Source organism: Gavialis gangeticus, unplaced genomic scaffold (assembly GCF_001723915.1).
Source record: "Gavialis gangeticus isolate Ggan-Ray unplaced genomic scaffold, GavGan_comp1, whole genome shotgun sequence".
In the NCBI taxonomy this organism is placed as follows: domain Eukaryota; kingdom Metazoa; phylum Chordata; order Crocodylia; family Gavialidae; genus Gavialis; species Gavialis gangeticus.
The window spans coordinates 16409035-16433177 of record NW_017728994.1 but is presented as its reverse complement, the minus strand read 5'-3'; the positions used below and the strand labels follow the sequence as shown (position 1 = coordinate 16433177).

The 24143-nt window shown below is 40.1% G+C and overlaps 1 protein-coding gene across 15 annotated transcripts in view; it reads left to right on the top strand.

The window, feature by feature from the left end:
* Positions 1–24143, top strand: part of ZMIZ1 (zinc finger MIZ-type containing 1) — a 607902-nt gene that overhangs the window by 527847 nt on the left and 55912 nt on the right. For all 15 annotated transcript variants that reach the window (XM_019502344.1, XM_019502343.1, XM_019502355.1 and 12 more), the window contains one exon: positions 7604–7748. In XM_019502344.1, the coding sequence (XP_019357889.1) occupies positions 7604–7748 (145 nt within the window). The remainder of the gene's footprint in view (positions 1–7603; positions 7749–24143) is intronic.

Here is a 24143-nt window from a genome sequence, read left to right as displayed (position 1 = left end):
CTTACCCAGTTTTGGCAGACTGTCAAGGGCTGCATGAGTAGCCCTGCCCCTTGACAGGTGCCCCACTCCTTGACAGGTGTCCCAATGTCTCGGAACCAATGTCCCAGGGCCAGCACCGGTGGAGCCCAAAGTGGGGTGCAGGCTGGCAGGGGTCCGTGGAGCTGGGCTGGGCTGCACCAGCAGGGAGTGAGGAGCTGGCGCAGCTCCGTAGAGCCCCTGCCAGCTGGGACCCCGCATTCCTGCCACCCTGTTCTGGGCCCCACTGGCACTGGCCCTGGGATGCCAGTGTGGGCCCTGTGCTCCCACTGGCTCCCCGCCCGCTCACTCCCAGTGCCCCCCAGCCCTGTGGTACAGGAGGGGGGCAGCACACAGCCCTGACCCCCTGCTCGCCAGCAGGGAAGAAGCTGGTGCTGAGCATAGGGAAAAGTGGCCCCTTACCTTGCCCCAAGGCTGGCGTCCCGCCTTGCAGGAGCTTGCAGCCTGTGCGGGGCTGTCTGAAGCAGGCACAGGCAGCCCCAGGCAGGCTGCGAGTGGCTGCAGTGCAGGGCACTGGCCATGGGGTGGGCAAGGGGCCACTTTTCCCCACACTCAGCACCAGCTTGTAACCCACCCCACTGCCAGCCTGGCAATGGTGCTGGGTTACAAGGTGGTGCTGAGTGTGGGGGGCAGAGAAAGCAGCCCCTCCCCACCCTTGCCTGCTCACAGCCTGCCTGGGACTGCCTGTGCCTGCTCCAGACAGCCCCGCACGGGCTGCAACTGCCTGCAGCACGGGGCACCGGGCATAGGGCAGGAGAGGAGCCACTTTCCTCCATGCAGGGAAGGAGCCCAGGGAAAAGCTGAGCGCGGGGGGGGAAAGCAGCCCCTCCCCCACCCCACACCTTGTGCCCCACACTGCAGGCACTCACAGCCTGCATGGGGCTGTCAGGAGCAGGCACAGGCAGCCCCATTGGGCTGCAAGCAGCTGCAGCATGGGGCACCGGGTGTAGGTGGAGAGGGGCTGCTTCCCCCGGCGCTCCTTCCTTGCCTGGGGTTCCCCCCACCACTTACCTGAGCTTCCTGCGCTGGGGCAGCCATGTGCTTCCAGCCCAGAAACCCTGGAAGGGGCTTCCAGATGGGGGGTGGGGCAGGGCGGGCGCTGTTGTGCTGTTGTTGGAACCCACTGGGCTTCCCCTGGGTCCTACTGTCCTTGGTTCCTGTCATTTTTGACAGGAACCAAGGGCAGAGAAATATTAATTTTCCAAAATTTTTTTGGGGCCCTGCGGGTCGGATAGAATGGCCTCATGGACTGGATCCAGCCTGCGGGCCATATTTTGCCCAACTCTGCCTTAGAAGCAAGCTGAGATTGCAGGGGTGGGAAGTCGACTATAATGCTAGATATAGTACTCAGTATATCTTCTGAATCCCTTTTATCCTTTCTAAAAATAGAGGTGTAAATGGTCAGGACTGGATTCTTTTTTCCTACTCCCTCCCCCCCACCAATTATCTCTGAGGAAGATTTATCAAAGGGGAGTTGTAGACTGAGCTAATATAGCAGGACATGGAGCACCACCCAAAAAGGCTATAAAATTCTTCATGCACAAAAATGTAAATTTCCCTTTAAACTGCACTGGAAATTATGGATGTGAATCTGTGAAAGGTGCAGGATTTTGCATCTCCCCCAGAAATCCTTGCACCAAATGCAATTCCTGCTGTGATAAAAAAACAAAACTGGAGGATGGTGCTGAACAGATATTTCTTTGAACATCTCCAGTCCCTTTTTTAATATTTTCATTGCAGTGAGTAAGAAATATGAGTCTGCCAAGCTGCCTATTGAACTATCTGCTGCAGCTTAACTGCAGCAAGAAAACAGTAATCCTATTGTGCTCCTACAGCAGTCTCCTGGGAAGCAGAAGGCATTGAAATTACTGAGCTGTTGTCCTGTCCCCTCCTCACCTGCCTTTGTAGCTGTAAATATAGCGTCTGCCTATAAATAACAGTTTGCTGCACCTTTAAGCACATTCCCTAACAAGAGGAGGTGATTTACTGAGGTGATAAGCTGTAACTAATACTAGGGTATCATAATAGGTAAATAGATTAGCACTGTGCTTCTCTGTATTTTGCTTTCTAGGGAGTCCACTGGCTCATTCATTCATCGTAGATGCTTACTACAGCATTTTGCGATACATTGAGTTAAATCAGCCAGTTCCAGGACTGTTGCTATTGATGGTTGTGTGTATACAGCTAATGAAATGCATTAGTGAATCTCTTGGATAGCTTTGATTATATAGCATATTTTTCTTTCCCCTTTCTAACTCTTCCTAAAAAAAGAATTATAATGGGCTCAATCCATTATTCAGTACCATGATTATATACTTTGAAATGCATCATCATAATTTTGTTGTTGGTTTTAGAATGATTTAGAGTGCAATAGGATCATTGGCAGTAACAATATTAAAAATTGAATATGTATTCTGGGTTTCATCCTTGACTTTCTCCAACTTGGCAAATCACTTTTTGCTTTCTTAAAGTCCAGCATTTCTGGAGACAGCAGATTTTTAATTAGACAAAACATTGTTTATCTGTTCTGTGTTAACAGGTTAAATGAACATTGTCTTCTGTGTGGTGTTCTTCAGTCCTGAGCATCCCTTGTTCTTGCAAACAGCTGGCTACTCTGCCCTGAGACTGGACCCCCAAACTTATTGCACTCATTAAGTTGTTTGGGACTTTGAACTTTTGGTAACTGGCATGTTTTAGCTATTAAACCTTGTTTTGGTCATCCCTCAAAGCATCTCTGTGCTTTCCAAATAGCCTGTTTCCTTTTTCCTATTTCTGCTGCACCACCTAGTGACCGGTCAAGGCCGTGACTGCTTTTCAGAAAGCATTTGGTCCCATCAGTAGGGTTGTGGCTTTGTCTCACATTCACCTGCAGCAGTTGCAATTCATTAAAAGTTGTGATGGATTACAGTTAGTAAATGTTAGGGTGGTGTCACAAATTCACTTGTAACAGTTGCAAATCATTGGAACCTACTGGCCTATTCAAGTTAGAGATAGCCGTCCCCTGAAAGAGAACTTTGCAGTACCATGAGGTCACTTAACACATGCAATACTGCTTGAACATGCATCTGCTTGGCTTTTAACTGTACTTAGTAAGTGTTAAATTAAACATGTGACACTACCCTGAGTATAATTCTCTTAAATCCTAGTTGCACTTCCATATGCATAGTGTGTCTTAGTATCATGGCTACCCACATTTTAAATGTTTTTGAAAAACTTTTTAATTTCAAGACAGTTCAAACTTGTACAGTCCTGGGTCTCTGCAGGTGTTTGCTGGAAAGAATGTTACATCTTTGTTTACTGAGTTTCATATAAAGAAATCTAACTAGATATGAACATATCAAGGGATAGAGCCAGCTGTCATGATTATATAACAGGTTTGCAATATTTAGTGTTTCCTCTAAGGCCCAAGTTCCTGGAGCAAAGTGATCATGACATAATTCACCCCGTTTTCAAAAGCAAGGTTCTGTCCTTCACATCCAGAACAAAAAGCTTGAAAATGTGACTCAAGTGGTGCACTCTGAAATAAAACATGTTTGATGAGCTTTAGTTCAAAATGCCCCGCTGCCATTTTTTCAGCATGGGGATATGCAGGGATGCTGATACACGTGATGCATTGGTGCTTTTAATTAGTGAAGCTCACTAATTAAAGTGCTCAGGGCTGTGTCCTAAAGCACATGTAAAAATGCCCATAGGCTGCTTATAAATGAAATCTTGCCCTTTTTTACTAATGGTATTATCCCACTTTTTACAAACACAAAGGCTTGTTGCTTCTGTGCTGAGCACTGGTTTGATAATTTAGTCATAACTAGCAAAGTACTATTGATTTGTTCCTCTAAAAATGCTGAAGTATTTAAAATAATAAAAACAAATCTTCACATTAAGAATTACCCAGGTTTTGCAGCTGAAGGAGAAGTAGGTCAGAGACCATGCCAAGCAAGCCTAAGAGTATCCCTTCAAGCAAAATAAATGAGCAACTAAAACTGTCATTGCGTTCTTACTATACATTTCTGCAAAGCCTGTATGACTGAGTATTGGAAAAAATGGCAATGTTTATATCTTAATCAGAGTATCCTTTGCACTTGGAGGAGGGATAATGGTAGCAGGGGGGAATTATCTGGAAAAATTTTGTGCCACTGTTGCAACAGTTGACTTTCCTGTAAACAAACAAGCATTATGACATGCAAAGGGCATTGTAGCAATGCAGCATAGGAAAGCATTTTAAGTCCAGCCATTAAACTGCTTAGGCTGCAGCAGAAAGAGACTGGGAGATGGTCTGGATGGTCCATCTGCAGAATCTGTGCTCCTGTTTTACAAGGAGGAGGGGCAGGAGGGTGGGGAGAAAAAGCAGCTGCTTGGCTGTTCTGTGAGAGGGAGAAACTGACTGTTGGCACCATCTGTAGCCGTCCTTTGTGCTTGCTTCTTTATCTGTTCATTATAGTGTGATACTGAATTTCTCGTGCTTTGAGTTTAAATGAGTTGAGATGTGCCTAATACCATCGGCATAAAAAGCAGCAACTAAGTACACTAAAGATGAATAGTGCAATCTGTAAATTCATTTTCAGTCTGTTTCATGTAACTTCAATAGGCACAGGAAGTAATGTTCTCCAGAATCCAGCTGCACCAGATGTGTGTGTGGTGCATATTCATCTTGCCAAACTAACAGCAAACCAGTGCTGTGGATGGGAGGGTTTGCAGCATTTCAAACAGACAATGGCAAAATTGCTGGGGCTGGGAGACTGAGGTGGGGAGGTTCTTCTCTACCCTGCTTTGGTGGGGATAGGGTGGTTTGATATTTCTCAAGACGTTACAAACTAGTCGATTTTCATTCCATTCACAAACACCGATGCAGGGAAGAGAATAATTATTATACATCCTACATGAGCTGGAAATGTCCCATGGGAGGAAAGGTTAAACCTCTCAGTAATGAGTACTGTGATAGGGATAAATACATTTGTTACTTTTATACCTTCAGATCCTTAGTTTCCAAAAACATGAGTCCTCTCCGGATAACTTGTAACCATCTCCCTTATCTTTGAAACCTCACAATGCTTTGATGTTTACATTTCACCTTTACAAATGTGGGCATTTGATATTGGCAATAATAGTAACTCATTAATATCCTTCCCTGCCAATACCCCACCAATGTGACTGTTATCTCTTTTGCACTGCAGAGCCATGCACCATGAGTTACTCTGCCTTTTTCAAAGCAGGTTCCCGGCTTTTGTTTGCAGATTCATGTCCTCAAACCCATTAGGCTGCTGCTTTTTATCTTTATTTGTCAAGCGCTTATATGCCTGCCCTAGAAACTGCTCCCTCCTCACATCAAAGCCACATTTAAGATGGACGGTTTCCATTCGACACCATAGTAATTACACTCAGCTGTGGAAGTGCTCAGCATCCACTATTATTCTGACATGGCTGCGTTTAGTTTGGTGGAACACTTTGTTCATTTTTCTCAGAACTCAAGTGGCCATCGTGTGCATGAAGAAACTCTGTTAGGCAGTGATTTTTATCTTCAGGCAGCATGAAAAGAAGGGGGGACCCTTTGTCACTTGCACATTAGTAATGATATGCCAGGGATAAAAGGTGAGTATAATTTGATCAAATACTTGTTGACAGGTTCCTTGGCTAATAGAGAAGCAGCTTAGAATGACACTCGTTGCTAGAACATTTCAGCAAGGAACACAGTGGGAGAGCTTTCTGTAGGCTACATGTGATGCTAACAATATCAGAGTGACCATATTTAGTTATATAAAGCAACAGTATCTCCTTTTTGTCACAGCAAAGATTTCAAATACCTTCCTAAACACCATTATTGATTTTACATTTGATAAAAGCAATAGAATTGCTATATTCACCACCATATCCTGGTGTGTGCTTAATTTACCATACTGGTGTCATTTACATTAAACATTTCTTATGTATTGCCAGCTAATTTTTACAAAATTTCTAGCATTGCTTATATGGAAAATTCTGTTTTTGTGTGTTCGTGTAAAAATCAAATCATAAGTTTTACACAAGCATAGTTTAACAATTGCCCTCTTTGGAAAGAGTTCCAGTGTAATTATTAGTTATACTAACTTTGAGCATATAATAGAAAAAAGTGTCTGCTTGAAATAATGGTGTCCAGTTGTAAGTGATTATAGTATCAGATTGAGACAATGTAACCATTATGGAAGTCTGGAACTGAAAATAAAACTCCTTACCTGTGTCACTTGGGTTGGTAAACTTGATGTTTTGAATCTCATTTACTTTTAGCCATTAATGCAGTTTGTTTAGTTTTCCTGGCCTTCAGTTAGTTTGGATTCATAACCACATACAGAAACATTTGAATTTAAAAAATAAACAACATGTAACTGAAATTCAAAACCTAAAAACATTTTTATTAGTGTCACATGATATAAACTTTTTTTACAGGCTAAAACCAATGTGTCCCCAAAATGTTCATTTCAACATTTAATGGATGGGTGGGCCCACAGCATGTTTCAGGTAGTATGAAGGTTATCTTATTGCAATCCATCGTCCACCTCTTCACCCCAAAATAACTTTAAAATTGTATTTTGCAATGCCACTTCTCCCAGAAGTTAGAATGACTGCCCCAATGTTTAGTTAAGTGACCATGAAGACCGACCAAGTGAAATTCTGGCGAACTGCAGACAGAGGAGCCCAGATTTTACTCATTGCCATTTTTGGGTACTCTATTGGTAGACCAGTATTCTTAAGTGTGGGTGCCTCAGTAAGAGGCCATATACTCAAAGCTGAGGACCCCTTTCATGGCATCAACAGTGTTAACATTAATGAATGGTTAATGCCTCTGAAAATAAAGCTGTTTATTTAGATGACTAAATCGCTGCTTATGCATATGTTTGTAAGCATAGCCACATATTTATCTGTAGTCTCACCAGCCCTGAGATTAGTCACATATTTTAGGTAAAGTATATGCTTAGGAGCTTTGCCGACCTGAATATGGGTATATAAGAACCTACCTCAGTTTGAGGATCTTGATCATACTATTCTGTTTGCTTGTTAACAGCCAGTAGCTAAAATAGTTATTACAAGATAATTACAACACCTGGTTTTTCTTCTCTAAACCTGTGTCTTCTGCAGTGAGGCTGTAGAAAGAAATTTTCCTTCTCTTTTTCTCCTTATCTACTAGTGATGTCTTCCCATCATCTTGCCCATGTTAGCAGGGCAGCCTATTCTTTCACAATCTTGACATCTGGAACAGCCTTTCGCTATCCCTGTTCCTTATCCATCCTCTGTCTCTTGAAAGCTCAGCTATGAACATCTCTTCTTCCTGCCACATACTCAATAAAGTGGTTAGGGATACAGTTCATATGAAGGATACTATACAAATTAGTTGCATCATAATTATGTTGCTATGATAACTGAAAGAAACTATAGTAAAATTGATCACATAGGATAACAGTGATAGCCAGCCTGTGGCTGGACTGTAAGGCCTACAATGTCTCTTTTCAGCTTGACTAATGTGGATAAAACATCATGCATCTTGACACATTGTGCTACTTATTCAGCTGTACACCTTCATTTTGTTCTGTTTGCTCAGCCCTGCTTTCGTCGTGGTGTGAGGAGTTGGGACGGCTCTTGCTGCTTCGTCACCAGAAAAGCCGGCAAAACGATCCCCCTGGGAAGCTACCCATGCAACCCCCCATGAACTCTATGAGCTCCATGAAACCCACGCTTTCTCATAGGTGAGTCTCAAATGAGCCTGCCATTTTAAGAGTAGAACTATATGTAAATTCATTATGGTGAGAAATCTTTTAATTGAAATGATTATTACTATTAAGAAGGATAACTAGCGTTTCATGAGCAGACCTACAGGTAGCGGGAGGCCTATAATATAGCACATACTATTTAAGCCAAGATTTCACCATTGCTAACTATCCAGTGTGTGATGAAGTCAATTTCCTATCTCCAAATCAGGTTTGACAGAGTCGTATGCACTGGCCCTTCCGATACTAATTCTTAAGCCCCAGGTGAAGAGTCTCAGGTTGCCATGCACCTCCCATCAGACGTTCTCCCTTGACCTATTCAAAGAACACTGTCTTCTCTTGAGGCAGCATTTCACTGATGTTTACTTTCTTTGATTGCATTAGAAATACTTGGCCAGATTAGAACAGATTAGTTGTTATTCCAGTGTTAATATAATAGCTGTTGCCAGGAAAATGAGAACCTTCACTACATTTACCTTCTGTTGGGTAAAATTTAGAGAACCATGATCCCGCTTGAGAAGAAATGTGAGTTGTAAGGTTGTCTGAGGAGAGACTAATATATGAAGCATATGAAGTCTCTGGGTCCAAAGTAGCTGGGAAAAGAGTAGCAGCATTTCTCTCTGCAATGGATCCAGGTCAATGGGTGTGGAGAATTAGTGTGCGCAGTACCAAACTTTATAACTCCTAGTCTTAAGTTCTCTGGAGATGGCAGTCTTTCTAACTTTAATATCACCGAAGAAGTATAATTGATAGCTGTTTATATTACAGCTTGTATTATTTAACTAGTATAACATTGTATAAAAATTTGAATATCCATTTAAATTGTTCTTGCCCAGATACTGTAGTAACACAATACACCTGGAATTATTCCTGCCCAGATACTGTAGTAACACAATACACCTGGAACTTTGGGCTAAATTGTGTTCTGGTATGTCAGAGTTTAAAGAGCAGTTTGCACTTCACACCAGTATTTTTTCTGTATATATTTTCTGTTTCAAGTCAGTTTTTGTTTTGATTTCCATATATTTGTAGTGCATTAATGGCTAAAAGTATAGAAACTTTCCTCTTTATTTTGACCATTTTTAATACCACTTTTCTACTCTAACTTATTGTTGACGTGTGTGGCTGAACTGCTGTGTTTTAATTTGGCATATGAAATTATCTGAATATAAGCAAACTTAATAATAATTTTAAAAACGCTCTAAAATAATATTGGAGTGCTGGGACCTGGACTTTGGAGAAACAACTCTCCTCGTTACATGATCCAAGGTGAAATCAGCAGGAAATATGCATACTAACACACTTATTAGGAACCAAAAATGTCTTGTTTAGCAGCTGTCACTAGATACGGGTGGCAGCCCCAACTCACGCAAGTGGAAGGATGCTGTTAACTAATACATCATTACTTCCACAGGGAAGAAAAAGGAATGGTCCAGTAGTTAATGCTGTAGCATGGAACTCAGTAGACAGAGGGTCTGTTGCCTCTTCTGCTGAACAAAGCACTTATTAGAGCCAGACTTTAAAACAATATTTAGATGCCCAAGTCCCATTGATTCTAAATCTGTCCATTTGTCTCAGTTCCCCATAACAGCACTCCCCAACTTTACAGCTTGTGAAGATAAATACATTGATGGTGCTTAGATACTACAGTAATAGGACCACATAAGTACATAAGATGGAAAATTCAATCTTTAACTTATCATGGCTCTTCTTCAAGGAACCAGTCTATAGCATGAGAATGTGTAGGTAACATTCTCAGTGAAATCTAGATTTACATTCTAACATATGGGTATTGGTATACCTGACTGTCTTCTGCCAATAGATATGTTCCATTTATCTACTGAACAGTGGGAATGCCCAATTTCAGGCAGCCTCCATGTTTCTTACTCTCTCTTGGATTATTGCCTTGAAAGGGTTTTACTTTGGCTACCATTGTGAGATTTGTTCCAAGTCAGTCTTGTTAAGTGCTGGGTTTTCTACTGGAAACAACACTTATGTGGCATATCTTCATGTAGCAGAGCAATTTAATGTGATGGCATGCAGCAGCCTGTTGGATATTTGTAATACCTGCCCGGCCCTTAAGCACCAACACTTTAGAGTGTGCACTCATTTAAGCCATAATTTGAACCCTAATATGACCACTTAAAATTGTATCAGATGGCTGGTTAGAGTTAGATGTTTTCCAACTTTCAGTATCCTTTATTGGGACTGTTCATTTCCATGATTATTCAACAGTGAACCTTTAAAACAGAAATTAAATGTGGGGTATGCAATGATTGTGATTTTTATTCCCATTTTATAAAATAAGGGATGACTAGCAGCTATTAAATAATACCTCAAAGGTATAAAGTGTAGCTGGATTTAAGAGGCAGTATTTGGATCCAAACTTGATTCTGGTTTGAATTTGGGATTGAATAATGTTAAGATCCATAAATTAGATTCAGTAGTGCCAAAATCTCTTGAGCCATTCATTCTCAAGTTTTTGGCTGCATCTGAACTGGTATAATATATTACTAAGTTCTTTGTAGAAATAAATTAATGGAGTCAGGTGCTTTGTAGGGTTCATAAAAGGGCTAGATGTTCATATGAACTATGAGGCCACCCACAGTTAGGTTATAAAAGGAATATAATAAAGTTTCAAGCCAATCACTGAATGGTCATTGGTCAAGAAGAAACTTCCCTGTTGGCAGATTATACCAATGTATCCCTTATGGGTTGTGTGTCTTTCTTAATGTTACTGATGTGTATGCTTTATTATTATTACCATCTTCACCACCCCCAAAGTGCCTGAAAACCTGTGTTTGGACAAAGACACAATTCTCTTTGGTGTTCAAATGTAGAACAAAAAGATGGTCCATGCATTCTCCTATTATATCCTGACCTATTGTCTGTAACGCTGCACAGGTCTCTCATATTTTTGCAAGTAGAAAGTGGATTATTTCTGGTTTGGGTTCTAACACAGAAAAATACCATAGGAGCCTGGTTCTGAGGATTCGTATCTGGAACATGGTAGGCATGTGACTTTTAAAAGATTGCAGGTTAAAGATTCGCATTGGTTTATTTCTTGTGTAAAGCCCAGTAGTTTTCAAAAAAATGTAAATTGGTTTGAGAGAGAGTTGAAGTGAACAGACCAATAGGTTGTTGACAGTCATTTCTGCTCAAAGATACTTGTGGTGCAAAGGATGGGGAAAAAAACAGGGTGGAGGTTGTGCATATTAAAATGTTGTGCATGTAGATTTTGACCACTGTATCATGAGCTTCTGGTTGTATGACTCTGAGCATTATCAGCAGTCCCTTAATACAAGGATGACAGTCTTCCAGGAAACAGGGAAGTCATCAATGAATCCATAGACGACTGAGGCTAGTCTGAGATCCATATGTTCTACTTCAGACATAGCAAATAGTTTGGGGGACACAGGAGTAGATCCTAGTAGATTCTGACTACAGTCCCTCTCTGTTTTGGGTTTGAACAAATATAAAATATACTTCCAAAGTTAGAAACAATGCGTGCTTAACTGTTTCCTATTCATTATTTTTCAGCAGCAAAGTCGCTAGGAATTTAGCATTAAAGTTCCATGCAATCTGAATTCTTTTAAAAAAACAATTATCCTCCTTTGTTTTTAGGATGCCATCTGATTAAACTGTAAGCTCTTTGAAAGAGGGACGGTATCATCTATGCCTCATGAAAAAACACTGTTTTATATTGTGTTGTGGCCTAGTCTCCATTGCAGCTGTGGATGCCAGACTCATGAATTCTTTTCCAGTCTCTCTCAACCATTCACAAGGGTCAAATCCATGCTGTTCAGAGAATGAGCATGTGACCTATTCAGCACTTCAGTCCTACTCTAGTCCTGCCTAGAGGATTTAGATGGGTCTGAAGCACAATGTTTAGTCCTTGGGTTGGCCCTGTGTTGTACCGGGGTTAAATTGTATTCTCTGTGATTGGACAAGTGACATAAGCTCTCTGTATTTTAACCTTCCAAGTCTTGATAGGGTCTATAATTCATACATGCTTACCACACAAGGTGGTTGTGTTCTAATTAATAAAGCACTTTCCTTTGTGCTGTATAAGTACACATTTTTTTTATTACATTATCTTCATTTTCATTTTGATCAAAGCTAAACTTAGCACTTTTATTAAATGATCAACCTTGTTATCTGAGGATCAGATTGACTCCTGCTTTGTAATGGCATAGCTCAAGCCAGAGTTAATGGGAGTTGCACCTTATTTCTTTCTGAGATGAGTTTGGCACCGTACAACAGGAGGGCACACATTACAGCTTGCATGGCACATACTAATGTTTACAGTGTCAATGACAATGTCTAAAAACGCACAGCTGTTAGCTGTGGTCTCATATGTTATCATGAGTATTCCTTGGTTTCTTTTATCGTCTCTTTCATTCCAGATTTTGGCCTTCTGAATTAATTAATTGGCAGCATTATTATAGCCAATCTGCCTAGGGCAATCAACATTGATTAAAATAAAGGGATAAAGTTATTTTTAATACAAATTATTTGGTTCCAGAGGTTTAGATTAAATTAAACAGAAGATCAAATTAGCCAGTAATTCAATTTGGCCTAGGTCCTTTATTTATTAATTATCATTATTATTTAATCTCCAAACAGTTGCTCCAAGTAGCACCTTGGTGCTCTTTAAAATTGTTTTAGGGTCAGTAGAATTGTTTTAGTTTTTGTTTGTTTCATGTTAAATGAAACTAATAACTGGTATATTTTAATGAAAGGTATTGGTGGAAGGAGTTCTTACTTCACCTAAATTTCCTGGATGCCTGAAAAAAAATTGCAACTGGAGAGCTTGCCTCTTTGCCATCACTAGGTGTTTCAGCTAATGAGGACAGTTTGTACCTAAAATTGCTCAACTGGGAAAATAACTGACATGAAGCTCTAGAACAGAGTACAATAGTTATATGTGGTATGATCCTCTGATTCAGAGAATAGGGGCCTTTGCACGCTCATCTTGAGCGTGAAACCTAGAGAGAGACCTCCACAAAAAGGTAGCATTGTTAATAGAAGACACCCACAGACTTTCAGTTAAATTAATCTTTTTGGTGATAAAATTGTGAAATATGTATAATTAGGAGTAGAATAGATGGTGAATGCTTAATTTAAGGGAATATGTCCATTAAAGCAACCTGTGCTGCTCCTGTTTCTGCGAGAGCAGTGAGCTGTGGTTAGGTACAGACTTTCAAAAAACCTGAGAGAGAATCAGTCTAAGTTATGCCGTTTTTTGTTAAGTGGTATCGTTTAGATCTGTAGTGAGCAGCATACATATTTGCCTTTTGGTAGTGGTAGGGGAAGAAACAAATCTTAGAGTAGGTTCCACCATTTTTAGATCAGTCTGTGTGCACCGAATTTCTGGTCTGTTACGGGTATTGACCAGGTTCTGATCACTTACACTGGTAAAAGTGTAATGACTGTACCTTGGCCTGTATTTTCTTCTCTCTCTCATAATTGGGGGAGGTGCTGGCATGCACCATCAGAAGGAAATGAGTAAAGGAAAAGTTCAGAGTCCAGGATCTGCTAGGTTCTGCATGATAAATTTTTGAGCAAGTGATATGACGTGAAAGCAGCATAGCAATGGCAAGATTTTGTTTGCTTAACCCTGGGTTAAGAGTGACCCCTGATGCGTTAAAACTTTGTGAAGAAAATGTTGTATTATGGTTGCTTGAACATACCATCTCAATATGCTCCATGCAGTCTTGCCTTTGCTGCATCCTTTTCTCTTGACCACTATTAGCATCCTGGTTCAGCACATTGTATTAGCTGGAGATGGCAGAAGTTCTTGAATGCATATTGCAGCCAGAAGCAAAAACCAAATGCCTGGTATTCTGCTTCATGAACTGAAATCTGAGAGACTTTTCACTCTTCTTGTTATTTACAATCGCTAGTATTTTGTGCATTTCTTTTGTTAATTAGGCATTTAAAAGATTAGTGGTTTATTTTGGACAAGATAATTTTAAGATCTGTCCTAGTGCCACTCAGCAGAATTGAGAGATTCCATTTCTGCAAACAGTAACTGGAAGAGTAATTCTTATATCTTCCTTTAAGTGCATATTCTTCTAGTTTGCTTAGTTTGCAAGCTATTTTGGGCAAGAATGAGCTTTTATTTCTTTTTTGTTTATGCCAGCTAGCAATATATATTAGAGATTTTTGTTCAGGGCTCTTGATGCTAGCATAACACAAATGCTAAATAATAAAACACTACCAAATTATGCCTCAAATGTATATAGGCTTGCAAGTAAATAAGTACATATGGCTTTGTATGTGTTTATATAGTCTAGTTCAGCATAGAGTAGTTTTCTTTTATTGTATAGGCCTAGTCTACAGTAGGATAAAAGATTTTTTTTTTTTTTAAATACAAGGTATTAACTGACTGTAGGAAATCCTGCTGAAGATAGGGTACGTTTTATTTTTACACGTGATAGCTGACTAAGGCAGAATCTGAGATCCTCCTTACATTTTCTCTATCTCCAGTAGAGTTTTACAAAGCAGTTAGTGATACAGCTTTTATTCCAGTCTTTGAGACATGTCAAGTAGCCAGTCTGCACTCTCACCAAAAAAAGTTTGCTTCTGAACTATAGCAAGATACATACTCCTGGGCTTGGATAGCACCCTTATGGAATTGGAAAAAATTTCCTGTATATTTTCTAATTGTAATTGATAAAGCTGTAATTTATTGTTTACTGTTTGTGAGCATCATATTAGTATCATACTTTTTACCTGAAAACTAATGTATAAAGCCAATAGGCTTGTGCTGAGCTTAGGTGCTTTTTGCCCTTTTTGTGTGGTAGGAAGTTTCCCTCTGTCACTTTTCTTCAATGAAGCCAGCTCATTTGTGCTGGCATTGGAGTTAAAATCAGTCAGCTGTGGCAGTGTCCCTCGTTTTTGCCAGTTTTGACTGTCAGTATGATAACTGTGTGGTGACATGGAGATGTATATTTTGTTTAGGCCCTGGTGCAAGCAAAACTCATTGAAAATGTTGGGAGTCTTTGCAGTGAATTTAGTAGCTTTGGATCAGGCCTGTAGAACACAAGAAACTAAGCTGACATTTTCCATGTAAGAGACAACTGCAGCTTCAAGTCCAAGTATTAAATTTGGTGGGTTTTTTCCATCTAAAAGGGTATAGGGAAACCACATATGTTTTGCAACAATAGACGTAATTGCCAGTTGTAAGCACATTATTAGCATTACACTGTACTTGGAGATCCAGAAAATGGCACAGACTTTGAAAAGAAATTGGGTTTACAAGTCTGGTCTTATTTGTCAATTTAAATGAAGTGCAAATAATCAACTAGTTGCTATAAAGACTGTAAAATAAATTTAGTTTGATTTTCTTTTGGTAATCTAATTATTGTTAATACTATGTAGTAAGAATTTGTTCTAACATTGTTGTTTTTATCCTGAAACCTTCCACTTAAAAATACCTGAAATGAATGAGCTTCAATGAAATGTAAACCTCCCCAATAAACCCTAGCTAATAAATTACCACTTTAAAGAAGGAAATTACAAGAGGAATAAAATTCCTGAGATATGACTTTGTCATTTTTTATTCCTTAGTATTGTCATACACTTGGGCTCTAAGGTTTCTCTAAATTTCACAGTGGGTAGAAAAGGAAATAGTCACTACTAATTGCAGTGATGGAGAGCTTTCCTAGTGGTCCCCCTAAATTAAAGTGGGTAGGAATTCTAGCTAAAATAACTGACTGTGTTTCATTAGCAATAACAACAAAGACTCGTTCAAGAGACAGAGAACATCAACAACCTGTACAGATGTATCAGTGAAATTAATTAGGTACTGACAATGCCTTTAATGGGAATTGGTTATTTCTTCAAATAAAAAGGCTCTTCCAAGAGTGAAGAATAACACATTAGCCAGGGGAACTTTTTGAATTGCTTTGTCTCCCACCATGCTAAGTAAAGGATCTAGGTAAGGTATCATAATCTGTTGATGGTCTCATTTACCACTTACCATGTCAAGGGAAATATGATGTGATAGTTTGTTTTCCACTGTTGTGTCAGCAACAACTTTGACGAGCAAAGTATTACAGACTTCTCTTAACATTTTTCAAACCTGCCCTTTCTGCACCATGAAGTTCAGTCACACCAGACCAGTTAAGTCATTTTTGCACAGTGAAAGCTCCCTTGCCCACCCCCTCGCCTTCTCCCTGTCCCAGCGTCTACCCCTACCATGTTCACTGCCTCACTCTGAAATACATTACAGCAAGACCTAGTTAATCTGAACCTGTTTGTAAGTGTTATAAATACAATATACCTACAGTTACTGACTGTTGTGGAAGCACTGTGCTATGCAAGGCTATTAAGGAGTTAGTCTACAAATTGCATCTAAAACTAAAACAAATGAAAACCAGCCACGCATTTTATTTAATTGCTGTGCTTCTCTGTAAAAACTCAGTCCCTTTTGTATGACACAGGCCAGTTTTGTTGTCATTGAAATTGGAATAAAAAAGGAAAAATCATTTGTTGGCTCTGATCAAAAGGCACAAGCTACTCATGCAGTAATTTCCTTTGATTCAGACATGAACTATCCATCGATCAGCCTCCGAACTCACTTCTAAATTTCAAACCCGAGCTAATCTCATTCTGACTTTAAAATTGAAAACAAATTAATCAGCCTAGCACTGTCTTGCAGCAAGTTTCGTTCTTTCTTTCTTTCTTTCTTTTTTAAGAAAGCAATTTTTCCACTCTTTGGGAGCATAAATTAGCTTCATCTATAATCTCGGAAGTGCAAGTCTATCAAACCTTCCTCATTACTGCCTGCTACACCTTGTCTGAGTCAGACCCTGCAGATCCTCCAGTACCCTTATTTCTGTGAAGGGAATTTTTTTCCCCCTCTTGTCTCAGAGGCAAAAGCAGAAGTGGAATCTGCTCACGCTTTCAGCAGTTCCCTCCCTGGTTGTTGTAGCAGTCGCTGACCTCCAGGCACTATGAACAAACAGCAAAGCTGGGAACAAAAGGAGTCTTCTGGCTGCCATTATCTCACATTAACATAGCAGACGCGCTGCGGTGTGAACAATGCGAGTCTCATTCGCGGATAATCAGCGAGTACGCAGGCATTTGGATTACCAAGGCAACAGGCAATGGTAGAATACTGGGTGGGTGTGTTTTTTATTGTAAAGGAGCAATCGGATATGGAATCCCAGGTATATTGATAAACCAGAGCAAAATAAATGCCTTGCAACGGGGGTGGAAACTGAGGAATTGTTTTGCATTCTAAAACACATGAGACAAATAAGACATGGATGAAGCAGGTCTGTGTATGCTGTGAAATGCAATAAAGATTAAACTGCATCTGTCAAGCTGAAAATGATCATAAGATATTTTTCAGCATCTTATAAAAGGTAACAGGTGGCATGTTAATAATAGGGCCATTAGTGGTGGATTTTTGTAACTGTAATCTGGGACTGTAATAATGCCTTGCATGGTCTACTTGTGTAGCAAAAGAACTGGATGTGATGCTTTAATATTTTTTTCTTTAATCAGAATGGATGCTGTAGTCCCATCATGTCATATGGTGATAACCCCATCCAGCCTCTTTTGATGCAGGAGTGTATTTCAGTAACTATTGTGTTTCTTACCTGCAGAGCTGTTGTCATTTGTTCTCCACAGACAGAAATAAGTTGCATATATTTGTGTATGTTTGCATGCACATGTGTGTATGGACACGTGAAATACATAACAGGACTAAATATGTATGTCATGTTCAGGTTCAGGAACCTCTTTATTTCCTTTTAAGGGCAGTATTTGGCTTGATTTGTGTTCTGGTAGAAAGGGTCAAATTCTGACTCCCTAACTCACATTGAGTAGCACCTTACTCTGCAAGTACTCCGTTGAATTCAGTGGGACTGCTTGTAGGATAAGAAGAAACTAAGCAGTAGTAAGTGTATTGCAATTTGATCCATAGGAAACCAGACATGAAATGGAAGGCAGTTTCCCCAACTAGTGAGATACTTAGGCCATATAGGCCTCACAGGCCTATATGGCACAACAGTAAGAATAAAAGTTCAAGCGTCATAGCATTCAGAGGAGAATTCTATCCTGTCCTGAACTTCAGGTCTAAATTTGCAATGTTACACATCTATCAAATTCCAACCCAGAAGTGGCTGCATTTCAGTAGTGTGCATAGTGTGTTTGCACATGCATACACACACACAAACACCCAACAATATAGACATTTTGGACATAGTATAAATGGGTAACACAAGTTTGCACTAATGATAGTCATGTGCCAAATTGCAGAGTCATGTGACTAACTGCATGCGTCATGTACCTTGTGCCTGTCTCACCTGCTGTCTGCACACTAGTTAATCTTATGGGAACTGACATGCCATACCTCAGCGGAGCTGAAAACAGCTCTCCTTTTTTTCAAATAATCTGCCAGGCTTCCTCCTTTTTCAGTCAAGAGTAGTATTCCTACCCCGCTTCAGAATTTCTCTCCAGGACATGCAGCATTCAGCTCCAAAACAGTGGAGTTTAAATTAGAATTAGGGCTTTTCAAAGGGAGACAGACATAACCTATACAACTAGCTGGGATATTTTTGGTAGGTGACAAATTTTAAACCCAAGACAATTTTATGTATAGAAAATCTCTTGGGGAAATTTTTTGGAATTTCAGTGTTTATGTATATATAATATTGTCATGGTCTTTGACACCTGCACATTAAGAGTCATAAATTTAAGCAACTCTGATGGAGGGAGATAGTAAAAAGTCCAAGAAAAAGTTTTAAAATCATGTAAAACGCTTTTTGAAATGTAGCTGGTATATGTAGAATACCAGTGGTGTGCTCCAAGGTAAAATATTTAAGGTCTTTGGAGCTAGATCAGTTGAGTCAGTATTTGTATAGCATATAGCACAGGGGTCAAGTTTCATGTGTTAGACCCTTAGTCAGTATCATAATAGAAATATATATGGTAAATATTAGCATTTATTTTTAGTTGGAGCTGCATAATCCTCTTATGACTTCAACAGTCTTAAGTAAAACAGTCAGCCCAAACTCATACTTATGATCATTTTTCACACCTATTACCACTATTATGCATCATTTTGGGTTTATTCCTACTTTCTAACATGTGTCATATTAAACCCTTTTTTGTATTGAAAAATGATATACGTAGGTTATTATTGTCTGTTTTGATAACTCCTCAAATTTCCCTGTTGTTTGGGATCACACAGCTATATCCCAACTACTTGGTGATAGATAGATAGATAGATAGATAGATAGATAGATAGATAGATAGATAGATAGATAGATAGATAGATAGTACAATGAATGGGGTCTTTGCATCCATTCCTCTCTCCAGTGTTGGTAGTGTTAAAGTGTGTTGTAGCTGTCTAGGAATTTTGTGAGAGGAAAGGGTTTGTGGGGGAGAGAACACAGGGCATTTCTCCTGCGTTGCTATTCTACTGCGTGCTATGGTCCCCACCTCATACGCATCCAGTGTTTTGCAAATTCTGGATGTGGTAAGTAGGACAGAAGGACACTTTACTACACTCACTGTGTAGTTTCAAATGGAGCAACGCTCAAAGTTCAGAATGTGTGCACCTGTATCTGAATATCTTCTATTTCTAAACATTGGTATTTAAAGTGGGTATTAGAGTCAACATAAAATGTGGCATAAAAGGTTATGCAATAGCTTGGTCACATATTACCATGATAAAATATTTTAATAGCATTTGGATCTTTTTTAAAAATATCCATAATTTCAAGGGTTTTTAATTGAAGTTGTCTGTATTTATATAGATACAAAAGGAACGGGGGAAAAACAATGTAGCTAAAGCCCACTTCCTACCTGAACACATAAAAAATTAAAAGAAATATTGTAATTCAGTACATGCATTGAAGAACACACAATAATATTATCTTTCTGCTATAAGAAAACACTATATTCTTAACAAGTTTAAAATGGTGACCTGACCAGGAGGGCTCACTAACTGCCAGGCAGGTCACTACTTAACAAATATCTCAGTTACAGTCACTCACACACAGAGCTTACATAAAGCCAAGCTGAAAACTCATAGTTTGCTTAGACATTATATAATATGAAATGCATTGGTTAGCATGAGAGTTGCTGAGAGTTTCATTTCCTCCTCTTACCTTGGGCTTTGTGTTTATCCACTGTTAAGGTGTATGAGTTTTTCTGTTGAGGAAAGAAAGTTATTTCTTTGTTATTATTATTTACTGTAATTTGTTTAGTTTGTATTGCAAAAGCAGCATCATAAGGGCTCAACCAAGGCTGGTTGAGGCTTTGATGTGGTAGGCAGTTCCTATCTCAAGAAGTTTAATAAGGTAAAGAGAAATGTGCCTGGGATCAAACAATAGGTCTGGAGTAGGTCCAGAACTAGAACCCAGATCTCTTGATCTCTCCAGCATCTGATCATGCATCTTGCGCTACCTTTTACTAATGCATTTTTTGTGTCTAAAAAAAAAAAAAGAAACCAAGAGATTTTGCTTTGTTGGGTTATGCTCAGCTTTGAGAACTGGAATTTTACTCCCTTTAATTGACAGGGGCATGGTAAAAATGACAGTGAATGCCTCAATAGCAGTTGTCTGTGTGCATCAGTGTCAGTCCAAGGAGCACTGGTGAAGTTGGTAGATTTAAAGGACTCTTTTTTTTTTTTTTTTTAATCTGTTGGCAAACTTGTAGATAGTGCAGGTAGGCCAAGTAGATTACCTGCTGGTATTAGTCTAGAATTGGTATTAGTCTTATTGGACCCCAGCTAGAGGCAAAGGCATGAATCACTCCCTTCCTCCAATCCTGCATGTTGGATGACTTACACTAACTTAGTCTTAACAGTTGCTTTGGCTGCTCACTTCTCAAATCAGCTCAGCCTACATGTAAGAGAAAACAAGTATTCCTCCAGAACTTTAGAGCATTGCTGGACTAAACCATGACTAGCGTTAATTTTGATATAGAATGATATAAAGTTTGATTCTGGAAACTTAATGCCTAGTGCAAAAAAGCAAGTGTAAGTTGCATGTCCTGTACCTTTTGTTGCTTTGTGATGACCTCCCAGAATAACAAAAAAAACCTCAAAACAAAACAGGTAACAAGAGAAGTATGCCCACCACAACTTGTGTATGGATGAGAAAGCCTTGAAACAGCTCGTAAAACTGACCTGTTTCCTTCCCCAGTCTTATGTTTTCCATGAGATTTCTATTGAATCTGTTTAGTGGTAGCTATTTTAATAAAAAGTAATGGGTTTTATTATTATGAAAAGCACTTTATAAACAATTTATGGATTTAAAGTAATTATTTAAACATACGACCTAAACTTGAAGTGTAAAGGTTGGTTGTTTCTCCCATTTACATCCATGAGATGTAACTTCATCAAAGCTCTATAAGTATGTGCCTTTTATAAAGTAACATGAATCGCTTTTTTTCAGTAATCAGAGATGTAACAACAGTGTCAGATATACTCACAGTATATTAACATGTGAACCAACAAATAGTAGTTTCAATTTTGTAAGCCTTTTTAAAAAGGCGTTTCCAATAATTGCCACAAATCATGTGTGAATCATTGCAAATCACTAGTTTCAGTGTACTCATTTTCATGAAGCAACTTTTAATAGCGAACTTAGCTAATAATCCATGGCTGATATGAAATCTGTGACCAACTCAAATAAATGGGGAAGGTTGCTGTGTTTTAGGTAGTGCCACTAAAGAAGCTCTCTAGACCTAATACATTTCTTTCCTATTACTGCTTGCTGACCAGTGACTTCAAAGCATACAAGCAACTGAATACTCTTTCTCCTTGCATTGTGATTGCTGCATCACTATATTACATTTTAAGGCTAAGTCAGAAAGCCAGTGGCTGAACTGATTCAATCTTTGCAGGTTAGTCTAAGCTGCATAGATTGAACCAAGAAGCAAGGCAACAGACATTCACTTTCAATTCTGGAAATGCAGCCACATGCCTGCAGTGGCTCAGGCCAGAACCTGGGGGCAGGGGGTGCTAGAGCATGCCTTCCCACCACTGTCAAAATGAAGGGAGGAAAGAAGCCCTGCAAGGCTTTCTTTCCCTCCTTGCTTGAGCGGAGCGGGTATGGTGAGGCTCCAGCCTGGGACTAGCATGCTGAGGCCAGGGGAAGGGGGTTTTAAACCCTACACCCTGGCCCAATGGGACAACAGCCCCAATCTGCCTGGGGGGCAGCCCCTGCCAGGGTTTTGCTCCTGCCCCCAAGCAGGCTGAGGTGGGGAGACCCTCCCTGGCTACACAGGACTGTAGCCTGGGCAGGGGGGCAGCCCCTCCCAGACTCCTGCCTCCTGCTTGAGTGGAGAGGTGGGGGGCATGGCTATACCCAAGCTGGGGGCTCAAAGGCTGAGGCAGGGAGGGAGCGGGGTCCAGAACAAGGGATAGGGATTTAAATTCCCCCTTCCCCTCCCCTTAGCCTGCATGGGAACTCAGCTAAAGTCTGCCTTGCAGGGGTGAAGTAGCCCCTGCCTGGCTTTTCCCTGACTCCCTGATGGAGTGGATGCCCTCTGGCCACATGCCATGTACCCCTCTGCTCAAGCAGGGAGCAGGAGAAAAGCCAGGCAGGGAGGCTGCTTCACCCCCAGGCAGAGAGCAGAGGGGCAGGGTCAGCCCTGCTCTCTGGAGCAGACAGCCCAGCCCAGCCCAGCCCAGCCCAGCCCAGAGCTGCAAAGCAGGCTGGGATGCTGGGGGACTGTGAGTTAACTTGAACCAGGAAGCAGTCTGGTACAGGAGTTTTATAAACTGGTTTGACTTAAATTAGTTAAGTCTGATACTATATCCAGCCAGGTTTATCTTAAACCCATTTCAGCCACTTTGTAAGTGGTTTAAGTGCACTGAACTTCTGTTCTGTTACAGGTTTAAACCAGTTTCTGATCACTTAAACCTGTTTGTGTGCAACTTCTGTCCCTATCCCAAGGGTTATTTTCCCTCTTCCTCTGTATTTTTTATTCCATGGCTTCCTCTGCTGCTTAGCCTCAGTGATGACCACTTTCATGTGTGGGTTCATTAACACTGTTATAAATTTAGTTGATACTCTTTTAGTTGGACTCCATCTGAGCCCAGACTAACTCAGTGCCCTCCAGGGTGTAATTAAGAGACTTAATTACCCTTCTACTGATGAACAGAAACGATGTTGTGTGGGGCGTTTCTTTTTGACTGAGGAGGTGGAAGATTCTTTCCCTATAGGCTGCCATTTTCAAGTTTAAAGAACAAGAGTGGAAGAAATCACAACTGTAGGTAGCAATGGAGGAAATGTAACTGTACTCTTTCAAGCAAGAATCAGATTTCTCACATTAGAGTTTGGTTTGAAAATTCTACATTTGGTATTTACCTAGATCTTCTTTGGAGGTTCTTTTGTGTTTCCAAGGGATATGAGCAGGTATTGAAAGGGTGAAAATGGAGGTTAGTTTAACCTTTAGTGAGGAGTCTTATGTCACAGCGTATCCCAGTGCTTCACATAGTTCAAACTAGAGAGGAACTCATACAGATGGTTGTGTCTGGAAAACTGCAGGTGTTATATCTAATAGGTATAGGCCATAAGTAACCTTGTGTGTTTAATCCATAATTGGCTAGAATTTGAGTATCCTGTAAAATGTTTGAATTTCTGAACTGAAGTGCAAATCAGTAGCATCCCCAGTGAGGTCAGTGGAGTTAAACTGATGCAAAACCAGAATGAGATCAGAATCCAGCTCAGTGGACCTAAATTACAATTTGCAACTGATGTTAGGTATATCTGCTATTTCAGTATTTCCATAACTCAAGCTCATAGTTTGCTGAGGTTCAGTGTTGTGATGCTGTTTAAGAGAGAGACAATACGGTTGAGAGAGGTAAGAGATTTTCCAAATTCTGAGTCCTGTTGTTGGTTAAATTATGTTTGATGGGCATAAAATTGTATTTTGCACAAATCTGGCACCATTTGTACTTTGTAGGCTTTTATATGCTGAGGTTTGTCTTCTCTGCCTGAGATTGTCAAGTATGTAGCTTCTTGTGGTGTTTCTTATTTTTATTGTTATTCAAAACATTAAAACATTGAACTACATAGATGAGATGTGAGGGTATATATGCAGTAAAAGCGCTTTCAATTGATGTGTGTTCTGATCCTTTTCCTACAGTTTTCCTGCTAATTCATGAGTATATACTTGCTAACAATTTCAAGGTATTTTCCTTGTCCCTGAGATTCTATTTTCTGACCCTAGGAAATTACTATATTGTTCCAGTTTTCTTCTCTAGTTATTAGAGGTTAGTTACTTCTGCTAATTCACCATCCCCTTGCTCTGTGACTCTGGCAGTACTTGGTACTCACAACATCAGAAGGAGAGTTCTGGTCTCCACCAGCATTAAGAACAGTAGAGAGAGATTCAAAA